The 15,347-nt window shown below is 59.4% G+C and overlaps 4 protein-coding genes across 4 annotated transcripts; 1 reads left to right on the top strand and 3 right to left on the bottom strand.

The window, feature by feature from the left end:
- Nucleotides 1-7: 7 nt before the first annotated feature.
- Nucleotides 8-2,689, bottom strand: EsH8_I_001020 (uncharacterized protein; the record flags this gene model as incomplete). The annotated part of the gene is made up of 6 exons (XM_083268433.1): nucleotides 8-98; nucleotides 272-332; nucleotides 420-579; nucleotides 663-1,718; nucleotides 1,789-2,020; nucleotides 2,217-2,689. The coding sequence occupies 6 exons, from the start codon at nucleotides 2,687-2,689 to the stop codon at nucleotides 8-10; spliced, it is 2,073 nt and encodes a 690-aa protein (XP_083118871.1).
- A 745-nt stretch (nucleotides 2,690-3,434) lies between these two features.
- Nucleotides 3,435-7,192, top strand: EsH8_I_001019 (uncharacterized protein; the record flags this gene model as incomplete). The annotated part of the gene is made up of 3 exons (XM_083268432.1): nucleotides 3,435-4,324; nucleotides 4,393-5,105; nucleotides 5,160-7,192. The coding sequence occupies 3 exons, from the start codon at nucleotides 3,435-3,437 to the stop codon at nucleotides 7,190-7,192; spliced, it is 3,636 nt and encodes a 1,211-aa protein (XP_083118870.1).
- A 1,451-nt stretch (nucleotides 7,193-8,643) lies between these two features.
- On the bottom strand, nucleotides 8,644-9,964 carry EsH8_I_001018 (uncharacterized protein; the record flags this gene model as incomplete). The annotated part of the gene is made up of 3 exons (XM_083268431.1): nucleotides 8,644-8,996; nucleotides 9,078-9,474; nucleotides 9,755-9,964. 3 exons carry the CDS (start codon nucleotides 9,962-9,964, stop codon nucleotides 8,644-8,646), a joined length of 960 nt encoding a protein of 319 aa, XP_083118869.1.
- A 2,514-nt stretch (nucleotides 9,965-12,478) lies between these two features.
- On the bottom strand, nucleotides 12,479-15,040 carry EsH8_I_001017 (diphthine--ammonia ligase; the record flags this gene model as incomplete). The annotated part of the gene is made up of 1 exon (XM_083268430.1): nucleotides 12,479-15,040. One exon carries the CDS (start codon nucleotides 15,038-15,040, stop codon nucleotides 12,479-12,481), a length of 2,562 nt encoding a protein of 853 aa, XP_083118868.1.
- Nucleotides 15,041-15,347: the final 307 nt, after the last annotated feature.

The raw sequence follows: 15,347 nt of genomic DNA, 5'->3' as shown, positions 1-15,347 counted from the left end.
ATTGGCATCATGGCCCCTGAAGTGATGACAAGTCCGGGTAACGCAGATCTGCGTTGTCCTCGAGGAAATCCATCCATCTTTTGAGGAAGTTGCTCCCTCTGTTTGCGACGCAGCGAGTTAGCAAAAGAAGAAACAAGTCCGAAATGCCGGGTGCCTGGTGCGGCTCAGCAGCGTCTCAGGGCAAGGCCTGCGCCATCTGTGCAGAGGTTTCCCTGTGCCACACCCACAAACCGACATGGACAGAGGAAGAAGCAACTTCAGACGGACTCACCTCTTGACTGTTTCCGAATCCCCAATGACCGTCAACGAGCGCTTGGGTCGCGTCATCGCCACTAGAGTGCATTAACATTCATGCGCCGCGTTTCCCATCCTGCCGGGATCGTCCCAGGCACGACGGCGTTCATCGCTCCGCTGCTTACCATTCAACCGGCGCTTCTCGCCCAGGAACCCTACTTCTCCTTCGGAATTGCTCCGTACAAGGGTAACGATGACGACCTCCTTTTCACGGCCTTGGAAACCGTCCACGCTCCCCAGCTCGATGCCCGGGAACTGTTCTTTCAGGGGTGCGAGCACAGCGAGCTTTTGGTTCATCCGATGTCAGCATCACACGCCGCGGCTCACGACCGCCAGGCCAAAGCAGTGCAGGAGCTGGCCAAACTTACCTGGGCGTTGTAGGGGGTCACGACGGCGATGTCCTCTGGCCGGACTCCGGCATCGACCAGCTTCTGGGCGTGTTGGCGCACCAGCGCCGCCTCCATCTCGTTGCTCTTGCTCTCGCCGTGCAGACTGAACTTGGCCTTCTTGACGGCGTCCTTGTCGTCGTCCTCGTTCTTTTCGGGGTAGTCGCCCCCTTGCGTGTCAATGAAGATCAGCGGCTCGCTCGTGTCCTCCGTGTCCTCGACCTCGTAAGGGAGGTCTTTCAGGAGACGCTCCTTGACTGCTTCCGCAGCAACCAGCTTTCCCTCGTAGAGCTCGTCCGACGGAAACCTCATGATCTTCTCGTGCATGCGGTATTGCGTAGTAAGCATCCGTTTGATGGATGACCCATGCAGGGCGAGCAGTCTGTCGAACAGGGTCGTCTCCAGAGTCATGCCCTTGATCTGGTTCTCTCCGCCCTCTGCAGGGGCCGCCTTCTTCACCTTTGAGTTGAGTGACTTGATCGTCGGCGGCAGCTGCAGATGATCGCCGGCACAGACGGCCTTCTTCGCGGACAGCAAGGGCACCCAGCACTGAGCCTCGAGGGCCTGGCTGGCCTCGTCGATGATGACTACGTCGAACTGTTGGTCCCGGAGCTGGTGGCCTCCCGCGCCGTGCAACGTCGCCAGGACCACCTTGCTTTCGCGCACGAGGTTGCTGACGCAGCGACGCTCGCGTTCGCGGTACTCCTTGCGCAGCTCCTTGAGCTCACCGTAGATCTGGCGCCTCTCGCGCCCGTTGCGGGTCTTCTTGATCGAGGCCTGCTTCGCGTCCATCTCGGCGCGCACGTCCTTGACGATGGCGCCCGCCTCGGACGTCTGGGTCAGCACGTCGAGGGAGTGGGCGATGACGCTGGGAAGCAGGCGGGCGGGGTGGCCGAGGCGGAGGATGGGGATCTTGTGCGGCGCGAGGCGCTCGACGATGTTGTCGACCGAGATGTTGGAGGGACCGCAGACGAGGATGCGGAGGTCGAGCTTGAGGAGCTGGAGGATCAGCTCGATGAGGGTGTGCGTCTTGCCAGTCTAGGAAACCCGTCAGTTGAAGTCACCTCTCGCGGCAAGCCCTTTGAGCGAATAGACGGGGCAGACTGACACCCGGCGGTCCGTGGATGAGGGCGACCTCCCTTGATGCCAGGGCGAACCGGATGGCATCCTTCTGTGAGTCGTTGAGCGACGGGTCGATCCATTGGATCTTGGAGAGCTCCGAGTCGGATGCCAGGTTAGGGGGCACAGGGGACGGGCTCGAGAGGCCGAAAAGGACGCGCATGAAGGCGGTGTACTCGGACTCGGTCATCTTCTCGAGCCTTTCCATAGTTTGGTTCATTCTGCGCTGGTCAGCCGGGTTTCTTGAATTGATATGCAAGGGGACTTGGTTCAAGTGAGTATGCATCGGAACTGCTTGCCCGTCTCATGAGGTGAGCCCTTGGTGAGACTCAACCTGGGATTCGGTCCCCGGTTCCACCGATTCTTGACCCAGCTTGTCGCGAAGAAAAAAGGGGCTCGGGGAGACTGCAGACTCACCTCCGGTACGTGACATCGTCGGCGACCTTGACGATCCAAACGCGGCCGTTGAACTCCCTCTCCTCGCCCTTGCCCTCGTCGACGGCGACGCCGATGGTCTCGCGGCGCACCCTCGTGACGACGCCGCGGGCGCCCTTGCTCTCGAGCTCCTTGACCTCCCGCTTCTTAGCGTTGCCGGCGGGCTGCTCCGAGACCAGGACGATGTCGCCGGGCCGGAGGCCGTGCTCCGGCAGCTCGCCGGAGGAGACGGCCGAGTCCGGGCCCAGCTCCAGCACGGTCCGGCCGCCGAGGCCGGTGCGCCGGGCGCCGACGACGAGGTTCGGGAGCGCCAGGCCCGCGCGCTGCAGGGCCGCGGGGGAGTGCGACGACACGAGCGCCGACGACTCGGCGATCTCGGCCGCGAGCTCGGCCGCGAGGAGGGAGAGCTGCGTGCTTGCGAAGGAGGGCACCGAGAGGGGTTCCGACGGCGCCATTCTGTTTCTGTTTTTTATATCCGTTTTTGGGCGAATGTCCTCTCGCAGTGTTACCGTTCCTCCCTTGATTCCGTTGAGATGAGGGAGGGTTTTTCTTCTTTCTTGTGGGATTTTTCTTTTATTGTTCAATACCCTCGGTGCTGCTTTTTGATGACATGCAAAAGTATCCCGTCTCGGCGATATTTCTGGGGCGATGACGAGGGGCGAGGCCTGAAATGTCAAGTGTATGTGGGGTTTTTATGAGTCTTAACTGAGTAAGTGAGTGAGTGAGTGAGAGTGTGTGGAATGTATGTGCAGGCAAGTACAGCTAGGTGCAAAACGGTGTTTTCCTTGCAGTCTTTGTCGTATAAGTGCACGGGCCGTCAGTACCTATACTTAAGCTGATAGGGCGAGCGCTGACCTGGTGACGCTACTGCCCATTTGACGATGCTACCGCCAGAATGTAGCAGTCAAGACAGATCAAACTGCGATGCATTTTATCAAGAAAAGAGGCAGCATTGTTGGCTGTGACATTAGTCGTTGAGGGTCCCCTCAGAACTGGTAAATGGCATGCCGGCATCATGATTCGTCAGCGACGCGCTGCTCGGCTGCACGAGGCTGGCGGTAGACCATTGAGCCCCATCCATTTTCCTGACATCAACACGTAGACAAACGGCCGACCTGGGTGGCATAGCCCATTTATTTCCTTTGCAGATTATCGCAGCTCGGCCATCGAACTGGACGCCAGAAGTGCACGGCGTGAGGAATGGCGAAGAGACTGGACCATGAGGATTATACAGTAGGATGGATTTGTCCGCTGGAGGTGGAGCAGATTGCTGCCATGGAGATGCTGGACGAGGAACATGACAAGCTGCCGCAACCGCTGTCCGACCACAACGCCTACAGCCTCGGGAGCATCTACGGCCATAACATCGTCGTCGCTGGCCTCCCCCAAACGGGCAACTGTTCCGCCGCCACGGTTGTCACGCAACTGCGGATGACGTTTCCCAATGTCAGATTTGGCCTGCTGGTTGGCATTGGTGGCGGCGTCCCACGAACAACCGATAGCGGGATGATCCGGCTTGGGCATGTAGTCGTCAGCAAGCCGACTGGCGAGCACTCTGGCACGGTGCAGTATGACCACGGCAAAGCAAAGGGCGGCCAGTTCGAGCGTACGGGTGCTCTCGCACCACCGCCGGCAGTCCTTCTTAATGCCGCACAGGCGTTAGCGGTACGGCGGTCAAGAAAAGATAGCGATCCCGTACACGAGGACATCAACCGAATCAACACGAATCGCCCTGGTCTTCGACGCTTCCGGTTCCCTGGCGTAGAGAACGATCATCTTTACCGACCGCATTCCTGTCCTCTGCAGCCAGACGAGACGTTTGTTGTTGTACACAGAGGTACTATAGCTTCCGGGGAGCTAGTAGTAAAGGACGCTGTATTAAGAGACGAGCTGGCCCAGAAGTACGACTTGCTATGCTTTGAGATGGAGGCGGCAGGAGTACTTGCTGATTTCCCTTGTATGGTTATCCGCGGTATCTCTGACTACTGTGACTCGCACAAGAACGACCAATGGCACGGCTACGCAGCTGCAGCTGCAGCTGCCTACGCAAGGCAGCTATGCTTTCATATACCGATTGCTGAAGTGAAGCGGTGAGTTCCATTTTGGAACCTATCTTTTCTTCTCTACAGTAGTTAATCAATGCTTGAAACCGTGTTAGTCAAGCCAGCCTAGACTCCACCACATACACGCTTGCCTTCAGTTTATCGGCAGTAAGCAGCGTAAACCGCTTCATTGCCAGAGGTGAAGAACTCGCACGCATGCGTGAGGCTTTGAAGTGGACTGGGGAGCGCCGCACCGCTGTCGTATACGGCCTTGGCGGCATGGGGAAAACACAATTAACAATAGCCTATATCAAGCGGCACCGTGGCGACTACTCGGCCGTGATTTGGCTGAATGCAAGAGACGAGACATCGTTGAAGCAAAGCTTCCAGCGAGTGGCTCAGCGAATCCTCCACGAACACCCATACGTCGTATACGTAAAAAATGCGATCGCAAATCGGGACCTTGACGAGACGATAGCGGCAGTCAAGCGGTGGCTGGATGAACCGGAGAACAACCGCTGGCTTGTTGTCTATGATAACTACGATGACGTCAAATTTGATGACGGTGATGATGCAGAAGAATGCATTGGATGGGCCGCAGAGGAGACCAGTCTCGATCCAGGCGAAACGAACCAGCCCGTAGCTGCTGTTTCGAAAGCATATGACATCCGCGCGTACCTCCCTGAAACCGAACATGGTGCTATCATTATTACAACTCGCTCGTCAATAGTAAAACTTGGACAGTGTATCCGACTTCAGAAATTGAAAGACGTCAACGAGAGTCTAGCGATCCTAGAATCAACGTCCAATCGCACCGATCTAAAGCTGGGTAAGTAACTACTATATATACAAGCAACTACAGACACTAAACCTGCATCGACAGACTCAGCCGCGATCGAGCTTGCACAACTTCTTGACGGACTCCCTCTTGCTCTTTCGACAGCCGGGGCCTACCTGGACCAGGTGACAACGACCTGTGAGGAGTATCTCCGTCTTTACCAAGAATCATGGCTTCGGCTACAGAAAAATAGCCCAAAGCTACTCTCGTACAACAGAGCCATGTACTCGACGTGGGATATTTCCTACAGGCACATTGAACTGCGGAGCCCTAGCTCGGCAAAACTGCTTCAGCTGTGGGCGTACTTCGACAACGAGGACTTGTGGTACGAGCTCCTAGCTGAGGCTGGGGCAAGGGGGCCGGCATGGCTACAAGAGTTGACGGAAGACGTGTTGGAATTCAACACGGCGATGAGAGTGCTCTGCGAACATGGACTAGCCGAGGCAAACTCTTCCACGAAAACCTCAGGGGCAGAATCGCGAGGTTACAGCGTGCACGGATGCGTTCATTCGTGGATGATACATGCGCTCGGCAAGCAAGTTAGCGCGGAAATGGACAAGAAGATGGCCTGGGCAGCAATAGCATGCGTGGCGTCGCACGTGCCGAGTACAGACCAGCGCGAGTATTGGTTGGTGCAGCAGCGACTTCTACAACATGCGGACCGATGCATCACAAAGATGGCGACAGGCGTGGCAGAGAAAGAAGAGGGATGGGCTTTTCACATACTAGGCGGTCTTTACTCGGCCCATGGCCGGCTTCAGGTGGCCGAGGCGACGTACGAGCGGGCTCTTCAAGGCAAAGAGAAGGCATGGGGACCAGACCACACGACAACGCTTAACACAATCAACAACCTAGGCCTTCTCTACTCAGCACAGGACCGACTTCAAGAGGCTGAGGCGATGTTTGAACGGGCTCTTGAAGGCTATAAGAAGGCATCAGGACCAGATCACATGTCAACACCAATGCTTCATACAGTGAACAACCTAGGAAGCCTCTATAAGAACCAAGGCCGACTTCAGGAGGCTGAGGCGATGTATAAGCGGGCTCTTCAAGGTAAAGAGAAGGCATTGGGACTAGACCACACGTCAACACTCGACACAGTCAACAATCTAGGCCTTCTTTACTTAGACCTGGGCCGGCTTCGGGAGGCTGAGACGATGTTTGAGCGGGCTCATCAAGGCTATAAGAAGGCGTCGGGACCAGATCACATGTCGGGACCAATGCTTCATACAGTGAACAACCTAGGAAGCCTCTATATGCACCAAGGCCGACTTCAGGAGGCTGAGGCGATGTATAAGCGGGCTCTCCAAGGCAGGGAGAAGGCATGGGGACCAGACCACACGTTAACACTTAATACGGTCAACAATCTAGGTAAACTCTACTTAGAACAGGGCCGACTTCAGGAGGCTGAGGTGATGTTTAAGCAGGCTCTTCAGGGCTACAAGAAGACATGGGGACCAGACCACATGTCGACGTCAATGTGTAATACAGTTGGCAATCTAGGAAGCCTCTACTCAAACCAGGGCCGACTTCAGGAGGCTGAGGCGATGTTTAAGCAGGCTCTTCAAGGCAGGGAGAAGGCATCAGGGCCAGACCACATGTTGACGCTTAATATAGTCAACAACCTAGGCAACCTCTACAAGAAGCAGGGCCGCCTTCAAGAGGCCGAGGCGATGCATAAGCGGGCTCTTCAGGGCAGGGAGAAGGCACTGGGACCGGACCACACGTCGACGCTCAACACAGTCAACAACCTCGGCGCCCTCTACTCAGGCCTGGGCCGGCTTCAAGAGGCCGAGGCGATGTACAAGCGGGCACTTCAAGGCTACGAGAAGGCCCTTCCGGATCGGATTGGAACTCACGTGCCTGCTCTGAACACGCTGGAGAACTTGGGTAACCTCTACAAGAGATTGGACAAAGCGACGGAAGCTTCGGCCTACTACAAACGCGCGCTACTTGGCCTCGGCGTCGTTTTTGGGCCACATAGCGAAAGATATGCAAGAGTATCTGCAAGGGCTAGTTCGCTGCAGTCTTCTCAGCCAAGCCAAGGCGCCGCCCCTTCAGTAGAGAAGAGTGCATAACGGCGGCTGAAGGGCCCGACAGAAAGAGAAAGAGGGAAGATACAAACGAGCTCGGGATAGATGACGTTGTATAAAAGAACATAATTGGTAACTCGGAGTGTATGAGACTCAGTCTCCTATGAAATCCTACTATTCAGACCTGACAGGAATACCGCTCGATCATAACCCCTAAAAAAGATTTAAAAAAATATCGCCCTCCAATAGTCGGAGGTGCTATCAATCCATAAGTGTCCGACGAGATATTCTATTGCGTATCATGTCAATCGGCATGCCTTGAATATACAGTACCACTGAGCTAGCCAACCTTCTATGACAACCAGCTCAATGTCTGAGCAGTCAGGGCCGCTATGATCCACGCCAATACCTTTTCTGGGGAAAGCCGTCATCTCGCCGAGAGTCTGGCACGAGTCAAGCGCAAGTTGATCGTGCCACAGCGTTTGCTGAGTCGTAGGCGGAACGACGGGCTTGGGCTGGCCAGCGACATTCATGACGATGACGTTGATCCAAAGTGGGAGCATTCCGGATCGATTTCATCGTCCCGTCCGGATATACCAACATCAATGATGGCCTCCGCACCCCGCACCTTTGTCATTAACGATGATTTTGGACAATTCGCGCTTGTTCCGCGCGGCAATTGTCGCCTTCCTTGCGCCATTGCCGTGAGACCCGTTGCTGGTTTTTCTGATATGACTAGTCGTGCTGCAAGTAATGATGCTGCAGCGCCGAAGATTCCACTTCGGTCGCCGTCAGTCGTTTCGAGGCCAAGAGCGTTCGGGGTCTCTGCGAAACCCATCTCCAGCGGAACCGGATTTCAGTACCTGTTGGGGTAGTAACCATGTCTGTACGTTACGTGAGCGCAGAGAGTTACCGTCGACGGGATACTCCTTTTGCACTCAGCTGTAGTCGAGAGGTTGTAAGCGGTTTTCTGCATTTGGGGGAGGAGGGGTCCGCCCTACGGAGTGAGGTGCGGCTTGACTTTGACGTCATCTGATAAGCAGAGAAGCCTCCCGGTGTGGGAGACAGAGATCGCCATGAGTTTGGTGGCACAGAAGCTCTCTCCCCCACTCACTCACTCACTCACTCACTCACTCACTCACTCATACACACTCTCTCAATCTCACTTCTTTCATGCCAAATACCCTCATTCTCACGCAGTGTTCACTGGGCCGGGGTTTACCAAGAAGGGACCAAAAGAAAACTGGGATTGGGTATTATAGGCTCATTCCTGCGTATCGCGCAGACATAAAAAGACATGATACAGATACAGATGAGATGGGTGACTTTTGACGGATGCTTTTCCTGCATCCCAGTCCCATGCCAGAAGCTCTACTCGCCGTTCCAATTCACCAAATAAAGAAAAGGCAAAGGCGAATATCCGCCTCCCCAAGCATACGCGGTAACACGGTTTCCAAAATCGTACCCGGGGTGGTACCACTCTATACAGAAAGGACTCAGCGCTCTTTGCTGGTGGGGCTCACGACCACGACGACAACCAGGCTCACCGCCATGAGGGCAAAGGCCATGAGGGACACGATGATGATGGTGCCCCTGCTCGCGGGGAACTTGCCCTTCATGACCCACTTCTGGGCGCGGAAGTAGCGCTGGTAGCCGAGGAAGAGGATGAGGATGCTGATGCCCAGGAACGTCGCGCCGAGCGGCTTGCCGAGCTGGCGCAGGGTGTGGCTGTTGGGGTCGCTGGAGTCCGGGTTGGAGAGGGACGAGTTGAGGCGGAAGAGCTGGGTCACTGCGATGCCGATGGAGGCGAATGCCAGCGAGGTGCGGAGCCAGGCGAGGAAGGTTCGCTCTGTGACGAGAAGGGTCCGGTTAGCTGTACGTACACAAATACACATACATGGTACAAAGAACCCGGGAGACTGGGACGTACCGAGTGCGAGGTGGTCGCGGGCGACGCTGCCCTTGTTCTCCAGCTCGATGCTCTGGAAGGCCGACAGCATGATGGTGTACCACGGCTCCTTCGTCCGGGCCGCCAGTTCACGCTCCTCCCGTGCCACCACTGCGTCGTAGTCCTCCTCTTCCTCCTCGGCCTGGGCGGGCAGGTCGTTCCGCGTCGACTGGACCGACTTGCGGGGCCGCATGTTGGCCTGCTCGGGGGCGGCGGCGGTGCTCATGCTCTGGTAGTTGCGGTTCGGGCCGCGGGAGATGATGCCGACCGTCTCATCACGGGAGCCGTCGGAGCGGGAGTAGTGGCGTGGGGGGCTTGCGGGGGCGGAGCGGGAGGTCGAGAGTCCGCCGCCCATGGCTTGTGCGCGGCCTCGTGCAGCCTGTTCGGGGCCGGGGTGTCAGCGGGGGGAGGGAAGGGCGAGGACGGGGGGCTGTGGTGGAGGAGAAGGAGGAGGAAGGGCCCGGAGTCTGGGGAGAGCCGGGCACGGGCACGGAGAAGAAGGGACGGGCGTGATGAAGGTTGTGACAGCAGCAAGGGACCAGAGGAACGTGGGCAGAGAGAGTAGAATGGTCGGCGCCAAGCATGGTACGTCTGCAGAGGTCCCACTGCCGGTGCCGGGGGTGGTGGACGGCAGGTGCAGAAGCGAAGGCTAAACGTACCTCTAGGATCTCGTTGATGCGCTCGTTTGTGCTCTGCCTCCGGGAGAGCGAGTGCGGCGACGTTGGGGGCAGCTCATCGCAGGAGGCCCGCCTACTTAAGCCTCGCGGCGGCGGTGGTGTGCTGGAGGACTGGGATCGGGGTTGCTGGCTATCGGACGAAGCAGGAGGCGGCGTCGCTGCAGTCGCTGCATTATCGCGGGCGAACGCCATCACGACCAAGACATCGACATCTGCATGTCCCAGACCAGGACCGCGGGAGACTGGACCGAGGCGGCTGATAGCCCCTCACGCGAGAACAGGGGTAGCGTGGCGTGCTCGGGGGGAGAAGAGCGGTTTGCAGAGCCAGGCCAAGGATTCCTTGGAAATTTTTTGCTTCTTGGAAAGGGTCCCGGATGACGAGCTCGCAGCGATCGGGGAAAGATTGGAGAGAAGGGCGATGGCGCGGAGCGGCTGATTGAGGTGCGTTAGGGCGGTTTCCTCATATCCTTAGCGCAGTTCTGGCCGGGCTGCGGGGGGAGAAGGGGAAGGGATTGGCGGTGCAATGGCGAAGCAGAGCGACCAGGGTTCGGGGAGAGGGGGAAAGTTAGCCTTTTGACGAAGCCGGCGAAGAGCCCTTTCTCGGAGGAATGAGACGACGTGAGTTTTTGCGCATCCACGTGGATATATATCACGAAAAAGGGACCCCATGACACGACCCCGACCTCTCGGAGCTTTAGCTGGGTTGCCATCGACTCTTTTGGTTGGTCGCCGACCATTCCAAGATCTCTTCTCTTGGAGCTCACCCCGCCGATGGCACGGGGACAACCGTCGCCAATCGGATTGGCCAATCCGGGCGGCGCACGATTCAGTCGTCGACCGCAGTCTCGACATGATGTGGGAGGCGAGGGACCCTGAGGCTTTTACCCCGGATTTAGCTTCTTTCGTCACCGGAGCCCGGCGTCCTTCTCCGTGCTTGTTGAACTCGACCGGCTACCCGCACCTGGCATGTTGGTCGGCTCATGGGCTGGTGTTCTGGATGATCTTTGACTTTGGCGCTCTCGCGCGCCATGCCACACGGTCCCTTCTTATCTCCAATTGAGTTCAGGTGCTATCGTACCTTATCGGCCTGCCGTCGACCAACTGCCTGCCCGCCCGTCTTCAATTAGGTCGATAATGGCGTCGCTAGCGCTGTTACTCGATGCAAGATACTTCCTCACACTTTACCGAAGCGGAGCAGCTACTGTAAAAAGAAGACACCTGCCCAAAGTCTGCTCTTGACTGCCCCGCGGCCCGATATTTCAAGTACTTGGCATCCCGGTAAGTTGTTTCTTCTCGCAGAATCGACAGGTCGGCTGGGGGCATTCACGCAGCGCGCCGTCCGTCTTGGAGGCTTCTGCGGTTGATCATCCCCAGCCACGCCGGGCGACCCGGGACCGCCGCGGGGATGCAACCCCCAACAACGTCGTCTGGCAATATCCCAAGTGCCTCCTCGCCTGTCCGTCTCCATCGTTGTCCTGCGGATATTGGCGAGATTTAACGGCCTACGTCAGGTCCATCCTGCGATAACGCAGCACCCGGCAAGACGGCGCGACGCAGTCTCGTTTTGCCGTCGGCCATGTTGGGGGGCTCGATACAAACGTGCTGGGGCTCATATCACATGCCAATCATACCCAACAGATTCGACAAGCGGCACTGCAACGGTTGATATCTATAGGCTCACAAGAGGCGGCTGCATGAGCTTCCTCTGCAGTGACACCTTACCTTGACGGTGCAGCTCGGGGATAGATGCCGGTTGGTCCGTCCCTTGCTCCCCGGCCGGAGCAAATAAAAAAAGCCGAACTATCCGTCCTTCCAAGACCGGCAAGCAGAAAATTAACCAACCTCCCGCCAAGTCTCGCAAAAACTTCCAATAACGCGGGTGTTGAATCTCACCTGGTGCAGGTCGTAGACATGTGCAATGCAGGGGAGTTCACGGGGACAGCTATGGCTTCAACACGGGCTCGTAGACGGGACCAGGCGTTCCTGGCTTCCTCCGCATCGCCGGGCATAAGTGAATAGGTGCCGATACTTCCTCCCCGTCCTCAAGAGGAGACTGAGGCGAGGCGAAGGACAGACAGCACCACTTCAGTTGCAAATTCGGGGCAAAAGGCACAAAACACAAACCTCGAAAACGTTGGCACCTCTTCAGGCAATGTCAGGAGGAACAACCCAGACGGCGGCGACGCAAGGGCCTAAGTCTGTAGTCGACTAAACATGGAAACCCTAATAAAAATGAAAACAAAATTCACACATGTTGGCTGGGTGGCCTCTTACGCCGTGGTATTTCACGGGGTCTTCTTGACAAGAAGCCTCTTGGGGAGGTCCTCACTCTCCGTGTAAAACCCAGATGATTTGGGACCGCCCGCGCGCCTGTAGTAGCAACACGATAGAGAATCTGGGCGGCTCGCTTCATGATTTATATACCCGAATTCGTGAAGAAACACGGTGACAGTAAGCCGACGGGAGAAATAGGGGAGTAGACTCAACTTCATCTGCAGTAACTCGCTCGTATGGCCGACTTACCCCTTTACAACGCGAGAAGGAAAGTACTCGGACTCACCAACTCGCTGCATCGTCTCCCGTCCCAAATCACACACACACTCACACTCACACACACGCATGTCGGGACATAAAACAAGAAGCCACTCACATGCGCAAACACAAGCCTTTGTTGACAAAATTTCTTCTTTTTTCATTCGGGAAAGCCTACTTCCACAGCCCAACAGCAAGGACCCGCTCCCCGTCCCGGTCCCAGATGGAATTGGCCCGGACGTACGCCGTCGTCCTGTCCGGGTCCGCCCCGCACCCCGCCGGCGCATCGGCCGCGGGCGCGCCGAGGTACACCAGGTACGGGACCGCCTGGCTCGCGGGGTCCCCGCCGCCGACGGCCTCGAGGTACGCGCGCCTCAGCCCCCCGTCGACGTCGGCGAACGACGCCGGCGGCCGTGCGTCCCCGCCCTCGCCCGCGAGCCAGGCGATGGTGGTGTGGACGAGCTTGCCCGCCGCCACGACGTGGCACACGCGTCTGTAAAAGGGGGCCTCGGGCGACGGCTCCAGGTCCAGGGTGCGGAACTCGACGGACGACGGCGCGAGCCGCGCCAGGCCGAGGTGGGCGTGCCACTCCACGCCGGCCGAGCGCGGGAGCTCCTCGACCTCGACGGCGAAGAACGGGGGCACGCATCTCTCCTGTCGCTCCCGCTCCTCGTCGTCGTCGTCCCCGTCGGCCGCGGACGCGACGGCGGACCAGTCCGGGAGCTTCTGCGCGGCGTCGGCGGCCTCGCCGCCCCCGAGCGTCATGTACGCCGGGTTGTACTTCCGGTCCCACGGGTCGGGCCCGCCCTCGTCGTCGCTGTCGTCGTCTTTGCCGGGGGCGTGCGCGCCCTTCCAGGCGGCGGCGGCGAGCTGGCTCTGGCGCCGCATGGCGGCCTCGGCCGGCGTCCGCGGGAAGTACGCCACCGCGCTGGTCCAGAGCTGCACCTTCATCTCGGCGGCGATGCGCCAGAGGTGCTGCAGCGAGAGGACGACCTGCATCTCCAGGTTGCCCTCCTTCTCGGCGGGCAGGACCATGCTCGCCGGGACGAGCGGGATCTGGCCTGCGATGGTCACCGACCTGGTGCCGACGGCCGCCTGTCCCTCGTCGCCCTCGGCCTCGGGCTGGACCGGTTTGCCGCCGCTCAGGGGCACATCGATGGCCTGGCTGTAGGGGCCGATGTTCGCGGGCGCCCAGTAGGACCGCGACTGTACGTGGAGTCCGTTCCGCTCGCGCGGCTCCAAGTCCGGCTTCACCGTCAGGTGGACGTTGATGGCACCCCCGGCGTGCAGGCCGCCGCACGAGATTGTGACGCGCGACGGGGGGTTGGGGTGCTGGAACAGTCTGCTGTATATCTTGTTGACCGCGGGGAAGTCCGACATGGACCTCAAGGCGATGATTGTGTTCGTAATGGCCGTAGAGGGCAAGGGCGGGGAGTGGCCGGCGAGGCGGTCCTGGACCTGCCGCACTATGTCCTCGGTCTGCTGCTCGACGGACAGAGGCTCGCCGTCTCCCGCTTTCGCATCGATGGACCAGTGAATGTCGTGCGAGGGGGCCCTGGACAGCGCCGGCGCCTTGCCGTCGTATCCGGTAAAGCCGCGCTTGGCCGGGGCCTCCGACGATGCCGGCCCCGAGGCCGCCTGGACCTGGGCAAGGGAGCCCAGGAGGGACTGGAACCGGGGATCCAAGACGTCCGGCACCCGCGGCGGGGAGCAGCTATCTCCCGCGCCCGAGCCAGGGGCCGGCTTCTCGCGGACACTCGCGCCCCGAAAGCTCAGCCACGACGTGCCGCCGCCCTCCCTGACGGTCCGCCTCGCGGCGTCGGGCACCTCGACGGCCTTGCGGAACAGGCCGGGCGGGCCGTCGAGCACGAGGGTCTCGAACTCGCCGCCCTCGCCGATGACGGCGCCCTCGGCGGCGCCGAACCGCCTCAGGGCGCGCTTCACGCGCGCGGCGCCGGCGAGGCTGCTCACGCGCTCCCACAGGAAGTCGTCGTCGAGGCCCGCGCTCGCGACCTTGATGATCCTCGCGTCGAGCCCGGCGGCGGCCATGTCGTGCAGCAGCTGGGCGTCCTCGACGACCCCGGGGACGACGGGCGGCAGCACGGGGTACTTCCAGAGGTACGCCAGCGGCGTGAGGCCCAGGCGCAGGGCGACGGACTCGACGCGCGTCCGCTGGTAGGTGGACAGGATGGCCCCCGCGCACAGGGCGTTGGCCTCCGGGTGATCCGCCATGATGGCGCGGAGGAGCGGCACCATGCTTTCCGTCTCATCCGCGTCGGCCTCGGGGCCCGCGTCGCCGCCGCCGCTGCCTCGCGGTGGCACGGCCTGGGAGTCGTAATCTCTGCCCTCGTACTTGGCGCCCCCGTATATGGGTTGGCGGTAGAGGGGCAGCCCCGTGGCGTCGGCGTACAGCGGTATAACCTGGTGCCCGACGGTCTGGTACATGAAACTATTCAGGTCGGCCTCGTCGGCGGCGTCCTCGTCGGCACCCGCTTCCTCCGGGGCGCGCTGCTGCTGCTCCTGGCCATCCCTCACGCGATCCTCCCCCCCGGGCTTGTAAACGATAGTCCCTGGGGCCGAGCGCGTGGCGTCCTCGACGGCGCCGACGGGGGCGGAGGGGAAGAGATTAGCGAGGGCGACGAGGCGGTGCCCGTTCCTCTGGCAGTGCAGGGCGGAGAAGAAACTGTCCTTGCCGCCCGACACCAAGGCGATGACGTTGAGTTGTTCGGATGACATGACGGACAGACTTCAGCCCAATGCCAAGACGGCCGCGAACGGGGGGACCTGGGGACTCGGGACTCGGACTTGGAATCGCGGCCGTGCCTGTGCCGTTATGCGCGCGTGCTATGCAGTGCGGACGATTGCACGACGGCGTATGTCTTTGCGTATCACGACCTTAGTATTTTTTTTGTGCAGAGTCAACGGTTCAGTCGTTGACGGGCCTGTCTCATGCGGGTCACGGAGCAATAGCGGGATGGGAACAGACTGGTTCATTCCAGGCTCCAAGGGGACCCTTGAATGACTCGGAGTTCCGTCGTCGGGA

This window comes from Colletotrichum jinshuiense, chromosome 1 (genome assembly GCF_051148585.1).
Source record: "Colletotrichum jinshuiense chromosome 1, complete sequence".
Lineage (NCBI taxonomy): Eukaryota > Fungi > Ascomycota > Sordariomycetes > Glomerellales > Glomerellaceae > Colletotrichum > Colletotrichum jinshuiense.
Note: the sequence above shows the minus strand (reverse complement) of the source record. Positions and strands in the feature narration are given on the sequence as shown.